General features: G+C 42.1%; 1 protein-coding gene across 1 annotated transcript; it reads left to right on the plus strand.

Annotated features, from left to right (window-relative positions):
• Window positions 1-19727, plus strand: mccc1 (methylcrotonyl-CoA carboxylase subunit). The gene is made up of 19 exons (XM_030050434.1): window positions 1-254; window positions 1208-1251; window positions 1798-1937; window positions 2730-2825; window positions 3332-3453; window positions 3774-3921; window positions 4273-4394; window positions 4521-4632; window positions 6091-6172; window positions 6413-6540; window positions 6644-6827; window positions 7928-8037; window positions 8263-8479; window positions 11530-11616; window positions 13478-13527; window positions 14097-14234; window positions 15021-15128; window positions 16811-16882; window positions 17018-19727. Exons 1-19 carry the CDS (start codon window positions 199-201, stop codon window positions 17144-17146), a joined length of 2145 nt encoding a protein of 714 aa, XP_029906294.1. The 5' UTR covers window positions 1-198; the 3' UTR covers window positions 17147-19727.
• Window positions 19728-20054: the final 327 nt, after the last annotated feature.

Consider the following 20054-nt stretch of genomic DNA (forward strand, 5'->3'; position numbering starts at 1 on the left):
GTTTTTTTGCCAGATAAAATGAATTGTAGGCGTTTCTATCGTCCAAACATTAATTAGTGATCACATTCACCTGTGTATGTATGTATTGAAGCGGTGTCTGTCCCGCACAGCGCCCGGCGGTGTCCGCTCTCAGCACCGCGTCGGTTATTTTTTCCTCTCGGCTGCTCAGGTCAGGTTAGCTAGCAGCGGCTGGTGGCCATGGCTGCTGTCATCCTGAATTTTCCCACCCTGCAGGGTCTGAGGATATTTACACAGTAAGTAGGTCAAAGTGTGTCATGTGTGGCGGTTTTCACGGCGACCTCCGTGTCTTTATTTTAGCGCTGGCTCCGCTGCTGTCTGTCATGTGTGGTGTCTGGCAGCAGGCTAGCCGAGTTAGCTTAGCCTACACTGAGCTAACCAAACAGACGCGCCGGTATTAAACCTCCACAGGTGATTGATTAGTCATTAAATTACCAGCTGGTGCTCATGATTACTGAGCTGATGCACCTCACAGTGTTTTGACATTTGGTGTGAATCCCGTAATAACTTGTGTCCAAGCTGCTGGATCAGATAAGAGCTGTGCAAGGTTAAATAAAGGTAGCAGACAGGCAGCTAGCATGGCTGTGTCTGAACCTGTCATTCGTTAGTTAGTTAGTTAGTTAGATACTTTATTCATCCCGAAGGAAATTCACAGTTTCCAGCAGTATCCACAGAGTACAAGATTAAGTAAATCAAAAATAAAGAATAAAGATGACCCTCGAGATCTAAAGATCTAAGTACCAATGTGCAAAAAAAAACCAATGTGCAAAAAACCAATAAAACCAGTGTGCATCGATGTATACAATGTATTTACAGTATAAACAGATGATAAATAAATAAATAGCGTCCAGATGATAAATAGATGATAAAAAGCCAATAAAACCAGTGTGCATCAATGTATACAATGTGCATAGATGTGGGCAATGTCCAAATTCACACGCTCATTTCATTTAATTCTGCTCATGTTTCTGCACTATTTGAGGCTGTTTGTTGCTTCAAACTCACTATATCTGGCTGTCAGTGGAGTTAACTTTAGCCTCCCCTCTGCAGCTCATTCATGTAGGTCTCAGTCTGCCCTTCACACACACACACACACACACACGCACGCACACTATGTGGGGCTGTGGATGGTGGTTTGTTGTTATGATCCGTCTGACCCAGTGACTCCTCTCACCTCCTCTCCTCTCAGGAAACTGTCATGGACCAAAGGACGTGTGAGGTTTGTTTCAGGAGGTGGGTGAAGAAAAGGCTGACCAGTTCATGTCAAAGCTGCAGTGTGTTGTCTGTACAGTGCAGTCTCACACACACACACACACACAAACACACATTATCGGTAATTGTACCACAAATTTCGAAGCTGTGAAAAGTGTTGCTGCTGAGAGTTTTACTTGAGCTGAAATACAGACTAGGATTAATTCTGTAATTCCCATTTTGGTAGCACTTTCTGGGTCTCAAATGGTGGAGATGTTTGAACTTTTGTCACATTAGAGAAGTAAACCATAATCAACCTGACTCCCATTTTGGACCCCAAACCAGTGGAAATGAACCAGTGCATCTAATAGAAACCTGGAAAACTGCAGAAATAGCATTTAAATTTCAAGTATCAACATTACTGAGGTTAAAATGTGTTGCAGTTTAAGAACACTTTATATTGTCTTTTAGAAAAGTGTTTGACAAAATAATGGTCCATAAAAGTTTGTGCTGATGATGATGATGATGATGATGACAGCGACAAACATCTGTTCCTTAATTTTTGTGGATGTGATGTGTGCCGTCCAGGAGTGGGAAGGATAGAGAAGGTGCTGATCGCCAATCGAGGAGAGATCGCGTGTCGTGTGATGAGGACGGCCAAGAAGATGGGCGTCCGCTCCGTGGCTGTGTACAGCGACGCAGACAGGCACTCCATGCACGTGGCCATGGTGAGAAGCTGCATGTCACACACAAAAGCAGCAGCAGCTTCTGTCCATTTGCTGTTGTTGTTTTGTCTCTATGTGGTATTTGGGGTTTTGTAAAGTGTGTTTTAGTTACACCTGCCTTCGTGAATGCAGTTCCACATCATCCTGGTGTCGTTTTTGTTTTCTGTTTCATTAGCTATTGTATGTTCAACCAAAAATAGTCTGTTTTTCGAGAATTTTTTTTCTTTATTTGTCTTGTTAAATTGGTCGAGGACCCCCTCAAATGAGTCGGTGCCACTCAAGGGGTCGATCCTTGCAGTTAAATAAACCTATAAACCTGTCTTCAGTCCAATTTTGAGTAACATTAAAAGTCTTAAAGGAATACTCCAACTTTTGGGGCAACATACCATGTTTTTTTTTATTTTTAATTTTTTTTTATACAACTTACTCAGACTGAGACAAGATGTTTGATATCATTTTCCCCTCCACTCCTTTAGGTAGCATTTCATGTTAGCTTAGCATAAAGACTTAAAATCTATGGGAGTCATTAGCGTAGCTCCGTCAAAGTGAAAAAATAAACTTTATGGAAACTCTTAAGGTAAGTCGGAAAAAGCGGATTTTTCCCAAAACGGTGGAATATCCCTTTAAGAGTGACTAGATACCCCGCTCTGGGTGTCTGCCTGTATGTCTGTGTCTGTCTCTCTCTCTCTCTCTAGTTTTAAAAACAGATAGGTAAGCGCGTGTGTGTGTGCGTGTGTGTGTGTGTGTGTGTGTGTGTGTGTGTGTGTGTGTGTGTGTGTGCATATCATTTTGCAGGCAGATGAGGCCTACCACATCGGCCCTGCAGCCTCTCAGCAGAGTTACCTGTCTATGGAGAAAGTTCTGGAAGTGGCCAAGAGGTCTGGCTCTCATGTGAGTAGTCTCGTATTTGTTAAAGGAAAAATCTGGAAAAGAGGAACAGTGGGCAGGTCAGCAGTCCGCTTCAATATGAACAAGCTGTCAGAGGGAATGCAGTCGATAATCTGTGATGTAAAGAAATAATAGATAAGTGATATAACCCTCAGTTTGCCCCTAACTCACCCCCAATTTTCCAAACTCATGAAATTTGTCCTAAAAATGGGAAAAAAATAAAGTAGAGACTTAACATCATAACTTCAGAATTCACTTCTTTTTACTTTTGTTTTTGCAAACATTTCAAATGCATGAAAATATTATAATGAGTGATTGATTTGTAGCGGTATCAGTTTTTGTAAATTCAGAAAATTAATTTCCTAGTTGGGAAAAAATGTCTTCAATCCAGTAAATGTCTGTAAACAAAACCGAGTTAGGTCACAGTGTTTCAACTTGTGTGTGTGTGTGTGTGTGTGTGTGTGTGTGTGTGTGTGTGTGTGTGTGTGTGTGTGTGTGTGTGTGTGTAGGCGGTCCACCCTGGCTATGGCTTTCTGTCAGAGAACACAGAGTTTGCTGAGGCGTGTAAACAGGAGGGCATCATATTCATCGGCCCACCTTCCTCTGCTATCCGAGACATGGGCATCAAGAGGTACTGCAACACACACACACACACACACACACACTTATTCAATCTCTGGCAAAACCGATGCTTGCTATAATGATGAATGTTTTACACTCTGCAAAATAATAAAGGATGTTAAAAATCCTTTCCTCTTCGGTAGGAAAAGGACTAACTGGGCTGCAGAAATTCACAATGTGTGGAAGAGGAAAATACGTCAGATCATAACATGAAACACAACACAAACAGTTGTTGAGCTTCATAAAAAAAAGTCTAAACTAATGATGACCAGTGTGAAAAAAAACATTCTCTGCAGGTATTAATTTGGTTTCCTTGATCTGTCTCCTCAGCACATCCAAACACATCATGTCAGCTGCCGGGGTGCCAATCATCGGTGGTTACCATGGAGAGGACCAATCAGACGCGACGCTCCAAGCAGAGGCTGCCCGGATTGGCTACCCGGTGATGATCAAGGCCGTTCGTGGAGGAGGAGGGAAGGTGAGAGGGCTTCCTCTTGGTTTCACTAAACAAACTTCCTCCATGGCTGTTTATTCAGAGTGAGAGGAATCGAATTTAAAGGGCTGAATGGCAAATTTTCATAAAGTGACAAGTTTAAGTGAAAGTAAATTTTGCTGATAAGCAAATTATGAAATAACCAGCGATTTAAAAAATGCATTTGCTAAATAACAACTCAGTGACGAGACATTTAGTGTCATACAGGGATGTGGCTGCAGCTGTTGGGTACATTCAGGCTGCCTGGTTTCTGCAGTTAACATCCTTCTTTATTCACATGTTTATCCTTTCACCTTTGTATTCTGTGTGTGTGTGTGTGTGTGTGTGTGTGTTCAGGGTATGCGTATCGCCCGGTCAGACTCAGATTTCATGGAGCAGTTGGAGTCAGCCAGACGTGAGGCCAGGAAGTCCTTCAATGATGATGTTATGCTGGTGGAGAAATTTGTGGAGGACCCCAGGTAACACACGCACACACACACACACTCACACTCTCAAACACACACACACGCACACACGCAATCCCACCTTTATATTTCCAGCAGTAAAGCTTGATTTGTCCCTGTGCTGTCCGTCCCGTCCTGCAGACATGTGGAGGTCCAGGTGTTTGGAGATCAGCACGGTAACGCAGTTTACCTGTTTGAGAGAGACTGCAGCGTCCAGAGGCGACATCAGAAGATCATCGAGGAGGCACCGGGGGTGAGACACACGAGTGTGTGTGTGTGTGTGTGTGTGTGTGTGTGTGTGTGTGTGTGTGTGTGTGACATTTTGGCTGGTTCTCACAAAGGAAACAGCTAATTCTGGGTTATTGATCAAGGTTAGGGTTAAGGTTAGAAGGGTTAGGTTAAGGTAAGGATAAGGGTTAGGGTTAGGGTTAGGTATAATGTGGTTATGGCTGAGATTAGGGAAAGGCTACAGAGGGTGAATGTAAATCAATACAGTTTCCTCACAAATATAGTAAAACAAACGTGTGTGTGTGTGTACATTTGTCTCAGGGTTTTTTTTTATTTGTTGTCCATGTGTGTTTCTGAAAGTGCTGGACTCTGGAATGGAGATGTTAAAGGTGCATGATGGAAAACTGAGCGCAGACTGATTTAAGGACTGATTAGACTCAACTGACCAGACCACAGATTAAGCACATAATCTATCTGAGTTGGTGTGTGTGCCATGTATCATCATCCATCATCCATCAGATTTTCTGCTTACTTGATGTTTTTCTCAGGTCGGGTTCAGACATTAAAAAAAAAAAAAAAAAAAAAAAAGCCTGTCAGGTTTGGGTTGGGCAAGGTGATTAAATATGTGGCCTGATCCACACTCAAATGTGAAAACTGATCCATTAAATAATATTACAGGGAACACTTTGTATTGAGCTCCTGGTAATAAGCATTAAGCAATTAAATATCTCATAATGTAACAATAAATGTGTTAATGATGCTATTATTCATAGACTTATATGGTCATATTAACACTTATTAATGATAATAAGCATCTTATAGAGGACTTATAAGGGCATCATTACCTATTAACTAACACTTATTACAAGGACCTTAATATAAAGTGTTACTGTATTACAAACTGTAACTGTTCCTGACGACAGTTTGATTTCATTTCAAAATAAGAGAGACATAAATAACTGAACATGGTTCTTCTCCTTTTGTGAATGAATAACAAGCAAAGCAGAATTTGGAAATTCCTGCCAAATCAAAATCTGCCGTTTTTTTTTTTTTTGTGTGTGTTTTTCCCTCACACTCGAATATAAACACTCAGAAGAACAAAGCTCCTCTTTACTTATTGTTATTATTCTTACTCTGTCAATTTATTTTGGTGGAAAAGACAAGAAGAACAGGTGAACAAACATATGAACATAAATTGACGTCTCATCATCTTGTCTTGGTGGACGGTAGAAGTTGAATTTTCCCGGGTTTGGTGTGCAGGCACAGCAGATGGCACCTTCCACAGCGCTGGTGGATGGAGCTGCTGCTCTTTTGCTGTTTGCTGCATGAAGAACAGCCAAACTGTGTGGATGTGTACTGTGAAAACGGATTTATATATCGCCTATGTGCACTTGCATTTGCTCTTGCCAGTTGCTTCTGCATGCTTTCACCGAGTTTCTTTCTGTGTGTGTGTGTGTGTGTGTGTGTGTGTGTGTATTTCCAGCCTGGCATTAGCCCTGAAGTTCGAAGGAAACTTGGAGAGGCAGCAGTCAGAGCAGCCAAGGCTGTCAACTATGTAGGTGCAGGTGAGGCATAGACACACACACACACACACACACACACACACACACACAGTCTCTTAAACACAAAATTACAGAATTAAATTGTTCAGTGTAAGTCTGTGGCAGCTCCAAATATGACATCACTTTTAGGATCATATCCCTTTTATCTCTTTCATTCATGAACATTTTTCCTCACAGTGAACACAGCCCGAGGTGTTTTACTCTCACACTGACGTCCTGCTGTCCGACTGTGTGTGTGTGCAGGTACGGTGGAGTTCATCATGGACGCTCAGCACAACTTCTACTTCATGGAGATGAACACCAGGCTGCAGGTCGAACACCCTGTCTCCGAGATGATCACCGGGACCGACCTGGTGGAGTGGCAGCTCAGGGTGAGCGAGCGGGAGGGAAAACATTCAGTTTGCGTCGTTTCCTCTTTTGCCAACAAGAGCTCTTGATTTCAGTTCAGCTTCATTAGTGGAAAATCTCCTCTAGGTGGCAGCAGGGGAGCGCCTGCCTCTCCTCCAGGATGACATCATTTTGAGGGGACACTCATTCGAGGCCCGCATCTACGCCGAGGACCCAAACAACGACTTCCTGCCGGGGGCGGGGCCTCTTCTGCATCTCTCCACCCCCCTGGCAGACCAACACACACGCATAGAGACAGGAGTCAGGGAGGGTGAGACACACACACACACACACACCTCTCATCACTGGCTGTGTTAACATGCATCTCTACACAACAGTGATTCAACTTACATCCAGTTCATGAATTCTTTTACATTTCCTGGACTAAACTCTCTCTGCTCTTTCCTGGGAAAAATCCTCAGCAGCACAGGAAGTGATGAGTGTTATGTTTCCAGTTTGTTTGGAATAAACAGTCCAGCTGTCTAATCTGATATCTCAAACACCAAAGATCAGATTTTGGTGAAACTTTGGGGAAAGTCCAGTCTCCAGTTCGTTTGGCGTAAACAGAAGAAAAAGAACTGGGTAGTTATCGTGAGCAGTGATAGCCACCAGGACCGAACAGAGGAAGAAAAGAGTGCCACCTACAGAAACTCAAAATCAGCAGAAAATCCAATTAGAAACACATCATAGTCCCGCCCACACTGTTTGATTGACAGGCGATCTCTGAGAGATGAAGTGCAGAAACGGCACAGCGATATCTCAAACACCAAAAATCAGATTTTGGTGAAACTTCCAGGAAATGGCGCCTCTTTCCTCTGCACTCAGTTTTCAAAATTACACCAAAACAAAGTGGCATCTATATTACCCACTGACTGCATCACTGGTGGGGCGGACGTGTTTACTGTTGAAATGTTTATTTATGTAACACAGCAGGCACAGGGGAGGGAAATTTTGCTTCTTTTTTAAGTTTCATTTAACCAGACAAGTCGTTAAGAACAAATTATTATGTACAGTGGCGGCTTGGTAGAAGTTAAGAAGGCAACATTACACATCCAAACATTCTCAACACACCCATCACTTACACACAAGTGTCACAACAAGTATACATTTGACAACAAGCGTTACAGTAAAAGCTTGCATTACATAAAAGACCTGCAGTCTAGCGGTGGCGAGCAGACAGCAGCGTCCGGCATCACAACAACAACATTATCATACAAATGCACGTAACCGCGCCTTCTGTTATACATTGTACACAATTTTCTCAAATTTCGTGTTATGTGATATTTCTTATCGACAGTTCTGTGTGTAATAAATGATATAAAGTTGGTATATATTTCATTGTGTGTGTGTGTTTGTGTGTGTGTGTTTCAGGGGACGAGGTGTCAGCCCATTATGATCCTATGATAGCCAAGCTGGTGGTGTGGGGAGAGGACCGATCAGCTGCCTTAAAGAAACTGCGATACTGCTTACGACAGTACAACGTAAGACACGAGAAAACCATTTTAAAACAGCAAAATGTGTAAATCCAGAATATATATGGCATAAAGTATACCAGCAAGGTGGAATATGCAGTATAAAAGTTGTGGAAATTACAATCAAAACATCGAGAAGGATATGAGAATATGAAGAAAACACGAATTTAAGCAAAGTGTGCATCATTTTCACATTTTAAATATGTATTTTTCCTCTTAACCTCGTAACCTCAGATCGTGGGTCTGAACACCAACATCGACTTCTTGCTCAGTTTGTCGGGCCACCCGGAGTTTGAGGCCGGCAACGTTTCCACCAGCTTCATCCCCCAGCACTACGCCGACCTCTTCCCCGCTCCGAGAGCTCCCTCTGGGGCGACGCTGTGCCAGGCGGCCCTGGGCCTGGTGCTGCAGGAGAGGACACACACACAGGAGTTTGTACAATCATCCAATGGTGAGCAGAGATGTGTTGAATCAGATAGTTTTAACTGGAAAACAGGAATGTACAATATCTGGAGTTTGATTTGGCAGAGGAAGAAAGGAGAAGTACAAACAATTCTGCACAGAGTTCCTGGAAAAGAATGGTTAAGTTATGGAATGTGATTTTGATCATTTCCAGGTTTGGAAATGTATGCAAAAATTATATTTCCAGACTATTCTTTCTATGTACACTTCTCTAAAATGTGTAATTTATAAAATTGCAACAAATAAATCATAATTAATTTTTTTTTTTTCATTTTGAAGAAGCCGTGTTTTACATTGAGAGAGTGTGGGAGAAAACAATTTAAACGCCTCCTTTAAGCAGCCTGGCCAACCAGAACAGTGGTTCCTCCCTCCAGTTTAGTTCTCCTCCACTCATGGCCACAAAATGGGCAGATTAAAAATTTTAAAAAAGTGAATAACCCATTAAAATGATTCAGAATGTTTAGTGGAGGATCTGAAATCTGAAGTAAAGGTGATGTGAAAATTATGTGTTAAATCATTTTGCGATATCAATTCACTCAGAAGGCAAAAAGCAAACCTTAAAACCATCCTCAGCACCAGGTGTGCCATCTTATTTTCAGGCCTATATAATTTACAGGCCTGATGAACATTTAATTATCAGCGGTCTGATACAGCCTGTAAAAATCTACCAAGAAGTCTGTAAATGTAGCAGTGACAAAAAAAAAGGAATAATTCACAACATTTTCATAGAACTAAAGGTCTGCTGTGTTTCTGTGAATGACCGATTCACAGAAACACAGAAGCGATTAGTAAAAACGATGCTGTTGTACATGATGTCACTCTGTCCTCCTGACCTGTCCCACAATGCAGCCTGGGTGTGCTTTGCCTTTATCTTTGGCTCAATCCCAAACCCTCCCCCTATCTAGGAGGCCTGAGGGCGGGCAGATGAAGGACTGTCCTAACACCGTTCAAACTCTCTGAGAGGCATTTTACAGTCGCTTAAACGGAAGCGCACGTGCAGAAAGACGGAGGAGATGCATACAAACTTTGGTTCTGTCTCGTTAAGTGTCACTTTGTCAAATGTTGTTTCACGCACAGCCTTCTCACTCGTCTCTAAACATCACAGAATTGCATTTAAGATCACAGACTGTGCGGTGATTAAATAGAACTGTGTAACTAAGTTGAAATGATTTGTGGATTTTATAGTCAAAACCATCCAGACTCTGTTTGTTGTAGTTGAGATTATTTGGGGCAGCTGGGACGCCGAGGAGATTATGAGACTCAGAGCAGAGCACGAGTGTTTGTTTATTTATTTAGTTATTAGCACAAATCGGTGAGGGATGCGGCTGTCAGTTTCCATGGCAACAGCCTCTTCCTCCTTCAGGTGGAGAGAGACATGAACATCTGGGAGTTTACATGTATTTATTTATTTATTTTTTTTTACCGTCCCACTTATCACACGAGTGCGAGTCTCAGTGAGGAGCAGAGTTATTATACTTTTGTATTTCTCATTAGTTTTTAATTTTATTTCTTTTTTTTTTTTAATTTTTGTTTTCAGTTCAGTTTATTTTCTGTTAGTTTCCAGAGTGGACTCACTCATTTCAGTTTAGTTTTTCTTGTTTTTTTTTTTTTGTTTTTAATTTTTAATATAGGGGTGTTTGTCCTTCAGTCCCAGCTCACTAGCACTGGTGGAGCGCTTGGCATTATGGGAATGATATGAACAGTACATCAGCATCCCATTGACAGTGCTAATATTATCCTGTTCGGTCCTTGAGCGAAATAAAGCCAGTGTTCATGAAAAAGTGATAAGGTCAAATGAGGAGGCTGAGTCAGTGATCTGCTCTGATGAGATTTAAATTGCAAGACCGAGAAGCCAAAAAAAAAAAAAAAAGGCGAGTCGCAAGAGCCAGAGCGATCTCATCTCTCTGCTGTGAAGTCCTCTTAGAGCCTCGATGTGTCTCGCTGATATAAAGGAGGGAAAAACCCGTCCGAGCTCCCTCCCGCTGAGCTCACACGCTGACCTGACGTGCACTCTGGGCCTCTAAGACTCGCAGGGCTTTTTTTTTTTTTTTTCGCAATTACTTACAAGAACTCTTCAATTCTTTGAAGTTTGCTTTTCGAAATGCTTCCTACGACCGCCTGCACCTGCTAACCGTTAACTTCACACCCGGAAAATAAACCAAAGCTTCCAAAAACTGCAAACACATAGCAAAATCAAATAATTCCACCAAAACACGAGCTCTGATTTTCTCCTCACCTTGTCAGTCACAACACGATGACCTGAAGTAGCGTGTCAGTAGAAACACCACCTAATGTCCCTTATTGACTCTGTGCTCTCCTGCTTTTCTTTTGTATCATTTTTGTTTTCTTTTGTTATTAGATGAAATATTTCCTGGCTCTTTGGTCGGTTAATTTATAGAAAGTCTGATTAATTTCCTCCAAACTTTCCATTACAAAAGCATCTCTTCATAGAATGTGCTACTGGAATGATGTTGAAATATAATAATACTGCAGTAAGGCTTCATTGTGCTTTGTATGTGTTTTTTATTTTGTGGCATATAGTAATTACAAATATATATAGAATGAATATTAATGGCAACAAAACTTTGAGGAATTGAGGAACATCTGACTGTGAAGTTGCTCTCATTTTCATGTATCTGTGTGTTTTAGTAGTTTGTATATATTATTTATGATTTACGCTGCCGGCCACTTTACTTTTGCGTGTTAGGTTTTGAAATGGAGTTTCCCAGTTTTGGAAAGAGTATATAGACTTTCGCTAGATGGACTGGGGGACATGAAATTTTGTTTGTTTGAGAAATGAATTCAGGAATTTTGAAAAGTGGTTATTGAAAGCATTTTGTGTCAAAGCAGTCACAAATCCTTCACAGCTTGGTGCTCGTTCTAACTGTGAGAAGAGTTTTGAAAAAGTGAACTCAGTGTTGAGAAATGGTTGTAACTTAACTGTGACAAAAAAAAAAAAAAACCTCTAACATTTGGCTTTAAGCACGTTAATGTGTGTATGTGTGTGTGTGTGTGTGTGTGTGTGTGTGTGTTTTCCAGACCCTTACTCTCCGTTTGGCTCCAGCAGCGGGCGGAGAATCAACATCCTGTTCAACAGAAACATGACGCTGCAGCTGGGAGACAAAAGTGAGTACAACCAGGGGCATGCTGGGACGGAGGGGAAGAGTTGGTTAAAACTCTTGGTAATTGTCAAAATGCAGAAGCCAGACGCTGACCTGAGACACCTGACTGAATCTGAACTGAAATCCTGTTTTACGTAGAAATGAAGCCTGTTGGTTAAATAGTTTGAGTGTCTGGTTGATTCTGGAGCTGAACCGGAGCTGAAGGAAGCTTTCCTCTGCCAAAATCCAAATATCAGAAATGAATTCAGTGTTGGGACCAATTACTCACAAAACTAATAAGTTACAATTACTAATTACTTCTGTAAAAAAGTAATTTTGATTACTACTCAATTACTGCTGCAGAAGAGTAATTCAGTTACTGGGGAAAGTAATTTTTATGATTACTTTTTTTCTTTTCTTAAATCCTCTTATTAATGCACATATTTTTGCATTGCTGTTGCAGTGTGGACATTGCTGTCAAATTTCATCTATCATTGTCAGTGTTGGGCACGTTACTTTGAAAAAGTAATTCATTATAGTTTAAAGTATTAATGTCAGCTTGTTCAGGTGGGGAATTGAACCCCCGGTCTTCTGTATGGCAGGTGGAGATGCGCTTCTTATAATATGTGCTCATTCTCCATGCATGTTGATAAGTTACGAAAAACTGCAAAGCCCGACCGGTTTGAAAACTGACACACCGCTTTTTCTCCACAAGACACAGATTTTTTGAATAGGATAATAAAATAATAATAATTATTAGTAGTAAGTAACGGCTAGTAACGGCGCATTTTATTGTCAGTAACGGTAACGGCGTTGTAACGGGGGAAACAGTAATTTCTTTGATTACTCGTTACTGATAAAAGTAACGCCGTTAGTAACGCCGTTTCTTTGTAACGCTGTTACTCCCATCACTGGAAATGATGATTTTGGCGTCCTGCTGTTTCCGGTGCTTCCCGCTTCAGGAAAGGCAGTGACGTCAGACGGGACGGTCGCTGTCACCACGTAGCTGGTCCGCTTTGTCAGGAGTGACAGTTAAATCAGGCTCTCGGTGAAATATTCATGTGGTGAGTTGACCGCTGGGTCGGTGCAGCACAGCAGACGTGAACAGCAGGTCGTGGCGCTGCGCAGCGAGTTTGTTTAATGACTGTTTTAATAATTGAGGGCTGGTCTGGTTTCTGACAGGTTGCTAATGAACTCATATCCCATCATTTTCATGCTATAAATGTCACAGAGAGGCTGAAAATAGCCGGGTGCAGATTCAGCCCGGCTCTTAAATAACTTTTTGTGCAGGGATTTCAGGAATTTTCAAACTTTTCAAACCAGGTTGACTTTCATGGAGCCATGGACCCCAAAATGAAATGATTTGCACTGGGGACCCTGATAAGAAAAGATAATTTTGTTTGTATTTTGCACTAAATTGTTGAGATGCCAGTCTCTCTGAGATGCCACCAGTGACAAAATGGCTGAATTAATTGTAAAAGTAACCCTCTGAAATTCACTTGCTTTCTACGAAAAAGTAGGGGAAAACAGTGATGAGCAAAATAGCAAAAAAAAAAAAAAAAAAAAACTTACCAGAACTTTAAAAAAAACTTTAAAAAATTAAAGAAAAAAAGAAAATTACCAAAAAAAGAAAAAAAAATTGAGAAAACTGTATTCAGTCATTAAAATTATGTATCTTAATGTCAGATCAGTGATGCTGGATCAGTGTCAGGATTCTTGTGACTAAATGTTTGTAGCGGGTGCCTGAACGCTGCACTCCCCGGGGGCCCTGGACCGTCACTTTGAAAACCACCGCTCACGTTGACTCACTGATCCCTCTCTGCCTTGTTGGGCACTTATGACTCATAAACTAACTTCGAAACCACCTCTCTCTCTCTCTCTTTTAGAGGTTGATGTGGTGGTGACGTATAACAAAGATGGAAGCTACACCATGCAGGTGAGCTGGAGGGTTTTTTTTTTGCAGCTTTGCCTACAGCTTGGATTAAACTTTGGATTTTAAGAAAAGCTCCTGCAAATGCTAGGAAAAACATGCCATGGAATTTTGAAAAGTCAGACAGGGAAAATCAGGGAATTTAATAAATGCTTTGGACAAGTCAATGCAGTATCATTGATTTGTTTTTGTTTTTTTTCAGGCTCAGTTTTTAAAAACTGCAGCCACTTAATTATCCAAGGTAATATTTATTAACCACTATGTTCATGTTCTGTTCTCTTACCCTGTAGAATAAAGCATAATAACCTCAATAAGAAGTGAATTTGAGTCCAAGTGTTTTTTACGGTTTTGTTCAAGTAAACACACATCCTGATACATTTATGTAGGTTATGGAAATTCAACATTTTAATTAAGGAAGGTTCAGGGAAAGTCAGGCAATGGGAGCCCTGCTGTTGTAGGTGAAGGACAAATTGTAAATGTCAGACATAATCAAGGAGTAGCAGAATTAGCCGGGGCAGTAATGCTGTTTGTAGGGAGTGGAAGTTCTAGGAACGAGGTGTGTTTTCCCGTTTCAGATCGGCGAGGAGCTGTACCATGTGACCGGGGACGTGGAGCTGGAGGACGGGGCCACGTTCCTGCACTGCTCCGTTAACGGGGTGAAGTCCCGCCCCAAACTGGTCATCCTGGACAACACGGTCCACCTCTTCTCCATGGTAACCAACACACACTTCAGTGCTGTGGCATACTCACTGAGACTTTGGCTTTCCACTGGAGCGATGGCAGGAAAACTTCATTAACTGCAAGGTCAAATACCAGAGGGGGAGAAAAAAAATGAACATTTATTATTTCCTGGCTCATTAAAAGCAGAATGAGGAGGATTTGTCGCTTGTGGTTTGTAAACACAACATTCAGAGATGGCTCCTCCTCTCTGGATAGTTTAGTTTTTGACGAGATTCATCTGCTTTATCATAAGTGATGGTTGAGAGGGATTATCCTTGTATGAGTCTGTACATTGTTTTTTTTTTTTTTTTAGGAAAATCCCACTCATTCTGCCTTTAAGTATAGGCCTACATACAGATTTGCACTTCACGCATTTTGTATTTATCTGTATCATTTTACTTGTCTATTAGGAATCGTTTATGATTGATGCTATCCAGATAACAGGGTGAGCATAACAGTGCAAATCCACTTCCTCTGCATCTTAATGTAAAGCTAAGCTCGTTTCACCTGCTGCTCCACAACCAGTGTTCACATCCAGCAGATCGCCTCTCACATCTCTCCGTCCTGGTGCATCGGAAAAAAGACACATAAACTTGAGTTCAGGGGGAAAATAAATGCTAATCAGATGCACTTTCCCAGGGCTGTGATGCCAAAGCCTCTCAGTGCTGTGTGTGTGTCGCACAAACAATGATGCTGGATTGTTTATCAGTGAGCGTCTCCTCTGCTTTATAATGTAAAAGACTGTTCTGACTGAAGTGCTTCTCTCTTTCACTCTGTAGGAGGGCAGTGCCGAGGTGTCGCTTCCTGTCCCCAAGTATTTGGCCGGCGTTGGCGGCTCTTCGGCTCAGGGTGGCGCTGTGGCCCCCATGACCGGCACTATCGAGAAGGTGAGACCTGTGGTTGCTCTGCAGTATGAAGACTAAATGACGGCAACTCTGATTAGGTTGCTGTTTGTTGAATCTGTCGACCACTGAAAGGGACTGTACCGGTGTAATTTGCATGTTTAGCCTAATATCTACAAAATGTATAAACTTCACATTTCTGTAAACCCTTTTCCAAAGCAAACAGTCACATTTTAGAACTCCAGTATTATTTTCCTCCCTTTTATCCCGCTGCTGGTTTCCATTCATCCGACTGCGATTTGAAAATGAACTTCCGGAGACTTCAAACTCTCTCCACACCACTCCTCCATCATGGTGATAAAGTCGTCCACATTAGTTTTCCTAAAAGCTGCAACACGGTTGTTTTTTTGATGGCTTTTAAATTGGATGGAGTGAAACGATCCCTCCACCCAGGAAAATAGTCCCTGTGGAAACGTTTGCTTTACACAGCCAATTATCATTTTCTGTTGTTTTCGAATGGCGACGACTTTGTTAGCCACTGAGGCAGAACATTATAAGGTGGGTTTTTTGATGAGATGTTGTGAATTCTTTAGTATGTATGATTCATCCAGCAGCACCTCAGCACGACACGGGGAAATTACCCATGTGCTACATGCACACCGGTCTCGGCTACACACGGAGTACAAAATGTTAATAATATTTGCTCTCTCCGCAAAATAGACTTGGAATTTAAAAAAAAAAAAAAAAAATTTAAATTCAGTTTGCCCATTAAATCCACTTTGAAGGAGAGGAGGAGAGCATTTTGAGAGCCTCCTAGTTCTTTAACTTGATGTATTTCCTGTTGGCCGTTGAGGCAGGGCTGAACACAGAGAGGCATCTTTTAAAAATGTCAACCAATCGGAGATCAGTTAGGGAGAGAGGGGAGGTTTAATTTGATGGGAGGGGCCTGATTGATCAAGAATGTGATGTTTTTATTGGTTAAACAGCAACAACTCTTTAGGCAGGTGCCAGACTTGTGAACAAAAATCTAACAACAAACGGTTTGTTGCAGTGAAAAATGTGGGAAAATTGTAGTAAATGGGCCAAACATTCAAAATCACAGGTATGGTCCTTTTTTTTAAAGGCAAGTACAAGTTTATTTGTATGGCACGTTTCAACAACACTGCAGTATGTTACATTAAAAAAAAAAAATCAAAAGCTTCAGATTTAACTTATTAAAAGGCAGCAAGAAACAGAAAGGTTTAAAAGGAGCTGAGAGTTGCAGCAGACGTGCAGTTTTCTGGGAGTTTGTTCCAGATGATGTGGTGCATAAAAACCGAAAGCTGCGTCTCCATGTTTAGTTTTGACTTTGGGGACAGAAAGCGGACCGGTCGCAGGCGATCTGAGACATCTGGAGGGTTCAGAAGAGCTGAAATGTATTTTGGCCCTGGACCGTTCAGTGGTTTATAAACTAAGAGCAGTATTTAAGCACAAACCAGTCATCTGAAATGTCCTTGTCGAGTTTAAGACGACTTCCGTTGCCACATGAAATATTAAATAAAGTAAGTACATGTATCTCTCAGTTCCCCTTACAATTCAAGGTAGAATGATGAAGATGCAGCCATGGGAAAGGCATCATCAAAGCTTCAAAAAACATCTAAAGCTGATTTTTGGCAGTGAGGGTAAAGGAGTGTGATGTTTATTATTTTTTTTTTAAACTCTGTCTGCCTGCCTCGCTGTGTGTTCAGGTGCTGGTGAAGGCAGGAGACAAAGTGACTGTCGGCGACCCGCTCATGGTCATGATCGCTATGAAGATGGAGGTGAGGAACTCCTTCTCTCTCTCTCTCACACACACACACACACACACACACACACACACACACACTCCCTCTCCCTCTGCCTCTGCCACAGGTACCTTCCAAGTTTCTGATTTATGTCGTTGTTTGTCTCCGCAGCACACCATCCGGGCGCCCAAGTCAGGCGTGATCAAGAAGGTTTTCTTCAGCGAGGGCTCCCAGGCCAATCGCCACGCTGCTCTGGTTGAACTGGAGGAGGAGGAGGCGGAGGAGGGGGGCAGCCCGTAAACACTGTCACACACACACGCACAGAGGCAGGAGAGAGAGACGGGACTAGTTACTGTAATAATTAGAGGTAAAGCGAGGTAAAACCAAACGGGCTCAGCACTAGAATGATATTTGTTCAAATTTGAATCAGGACCTGAAACTTGACGGTGGCCTCCCACATGACAAGAGCACGAGTGTGTTTTAATGAGCCGGGGTCGCTGGGGTCACACACACATTATTTTCCCCCTGGGGACTCGGGAAGGCAGGTGGGAAGGTCCAGGAGAGATTATATTGACATGAAAGGTGACGGCGTCGCCTTTTATGTGACCTCGGTGAAAGCAGCAGAACAGCTCGTAAATGAAGCCGTTGATAGAAGAATAAATGAGTTTCATGGAGGGTAAACAGCAAATCCCCCCCCAGCCCCCCAGCCCCGTCTGTGGAGGTGCAGCCTGTCGTCGTTCCCCCTAACGAGAGATCGGCACAGATCACCCGTGTAAAGTTGCCTTTCACACGCCAGAGGCTTGCCTTCGTGTTTGTTAGGAAGTTATCTGTTGTCGTATTTCCTTTTGTGTTTTTCTTTTTTAATGTTTGGTATCTTGTTTTTCTGCTGTAAAATAGTGGATCTCCAGCTTTCCTACTAGATTTGCCCTGTCTTTTTTTTTTTTTTTTAGGGATGCATGATATTAGTTTTCCAATTCTTTTGGCTGATAACGATACCGATATCTGCACATATTCTTTTTCACCCAATTGCAGAGAACATCAAGTGTCTCCTGTAGTGGAATTAACATTTTTATTAAGGCTGGTCTTATTGTGACGGACAAGTGGCAGATGCACACATAAAATACAACGCTTTGCAAATCATATGGAGCATCAAGCATAACATAATTAAAGTGTCTTATCGGCCTGTCCTATCGTCAAAAATGTTCATTTCAGGCCGATACTGATATTTCATTTTGAACCCTTTATCGGCCGATACCGATGACGTGCTCATATATATCGTGCATCCCTACTTTTTTTTGTCTTTTGTAAGTTGTGTAGTGTTAGTTGATGTATTTCAGTACTTATGAGGCTGATTATTCGCTGTCCGCCCTCTTATTCTGTCGAGGGAGATCCACCTCCTCTCCTCCAGTGGCACCATGCAGCCGTTCCCTCTGAGCGACTTTATTTTTCTTTCTCACCTTCATCACATTTTGATCTCTGACTATATATTACTCGTGTCTTCCTTAGATTTCCAAATGGATTCGCTGTTTTCGTTGTTGCCTTTTTCTCCGCCTGCTCTTTTCAAGCCTTGCTGTTATATATATTTTTTTTTTGTCACAGATAATATTATATTTAGGTTTCAGAGGGGAACCGTGTCCAGATCTTTCATATTGTTGAGTATCTTGGAATACGAAAAAAATAAATAATAATGTGATACTTCCCCTGTGAAAATGTTTCGAGCTTGTGTGGTAGACGTTCACCTCTTTCTGTACATTCAAACAAAATGAAATGGTGCTTGGATCAGGGCAGACTTTAGACTCAAATTTCACATAACAGGGAAGGGAGTTGATCATTATGGGCTTTAAGGAGCAAATAATAAACTCAATACGTAGCGGTTATTGGTAACTTGACCCTGAAGCTTTCACAGTTTTCCCTTCAATCAAATTCTCATTTGTTATCATGTTACCATAGCAACATATCGTGATGCTGTGCACCTCCTGGCCTTGAGAGGAAAACAGATATTTGTACCGAGGATAATGATCAGCGTTGATAGCACAAACCGTGCAGCCATGACAGAGAAAACATCACGAACACATGAGAGAGGAGGCCGGGTGGCAGTGGAGATTATTCTCATAGTTTGGGGGAAGTTTATTTTTTAATATTGGAGTTTATTGATGTCAAACTGTTAAAGCACACGTGATCGGCCCTGACAGACCGGATCGTAGCTCTTTGCGCTTCACTTTGAAAAGTGTGGGAGGACGGAGCCGGTGAACCCTTGTTGCAGTGATCATCACGGCGTCGTGGCTTGTAAACAAACAGCAGTGAGGAGGAAGACACGATGAGCTGAGGCAGAAACACTCCCAGGGCAGGATTTTCTCAAAAAAAAAAAAAAGAAATTGCACAAGCGCTCATTTTAATCTGCATTTACACAGGAAAACATAAAAAGATGAGATTTGCACCCTTGTTTCCCAGATCTGACAGCGTTCCATTTGTCACGGTGTGTGTGTGAGTCAGCAGCTTGGTTAGGGACTCTGCCTTGTAAAACCTGTGAACATGAGCTGAACCTGCTGTGAGACAGGGAGCAGAGGGACGACTGGACCGCCTCTGTAACCGGATCTGTCCTTTTTAAAGCTAAACCTGAATATCAGCTGTGATTAAAGAAAGGAATCAGGGCGAAAAGGAGTCCAGATGTTTGAGCGTGGAGCTGAGATGCTTTGTGGCACTTTCTGCTTACTAACTGTGTTACCGAGTCATTACACTAAAAAACAGCCCATGTCTAAACTTGTGTTCATTTTTTGGCTTATTTTGTAGAGGTATGAATACGATTTTCTCTGTTTGTTTTGTAAAGATGATATTGGATCAATCAGATAATAAATGAATAAAGTTTACCCAGAGTAATGCACTTGGCTGTCGTCATTGAGTCTCAGGCCGTGTGTGTGTGTTTGGGTGTGGCTGCTGGAGCGGTGTGGAAACTCCCGCCAAGCCTCGTGTGGGCGGGACGGCGGCTGCACGACGAGAGCCGGGTGGGCTGTACGAATCGATGCTGGTCACACGGAAAATTCACAAGTTGTTGCATTGCAGCGTTTAAACCCACAGATTTCGTCGTTACCTTGTGTTTGTGCTTCAGTTTCAGTCGGCGGGTCTGAAAAGCAGCAGATCTGCCGCCTCCAGACGTCTTTGTTGATTTTTTAACTTCGGTGTTGAACGTAGGAAAAGCTGCAACCTTGTA

Source organism: Myripristis murdjan, chromosome 4 (assembly GCF_902150065.1).
Source record: "Myripristis murdjan chromosome 4, fMyrMur1.1, whole genome shotgun sequence".
Lineage (NCBI taxonomy): Eukaryota > Metazoa > Chordata > Actinopteri > Holocentriformes > Holocentridae > Myripristis > Myripristis murdjan.

Bases quoted from the DNA above. Each gene is read 5' to 3' on its own strand.
- mccc1 (XM_030050434.1), top strand. From the start codon at position 199: ATGGCTGCTGTCATCCTGAATTTTCCCACCCTGCAGGGTCTGAGGATA. The intron at 2,826-3,331 runs GTGAGTAGTCTC...GTGTGTGTGTAG, and splicing joins CCAAGAGGTCTGGCTCTCAT to GCGGTCCACCCTGGCTATGG. The intron at 13,528-14,096 runs GTGAGCTGGAGG...TTCCCGTTTCAG, and splicing joins ATGGAAGCTACACCATGCAG to ATCGGCGAGGAGCTGTACCA.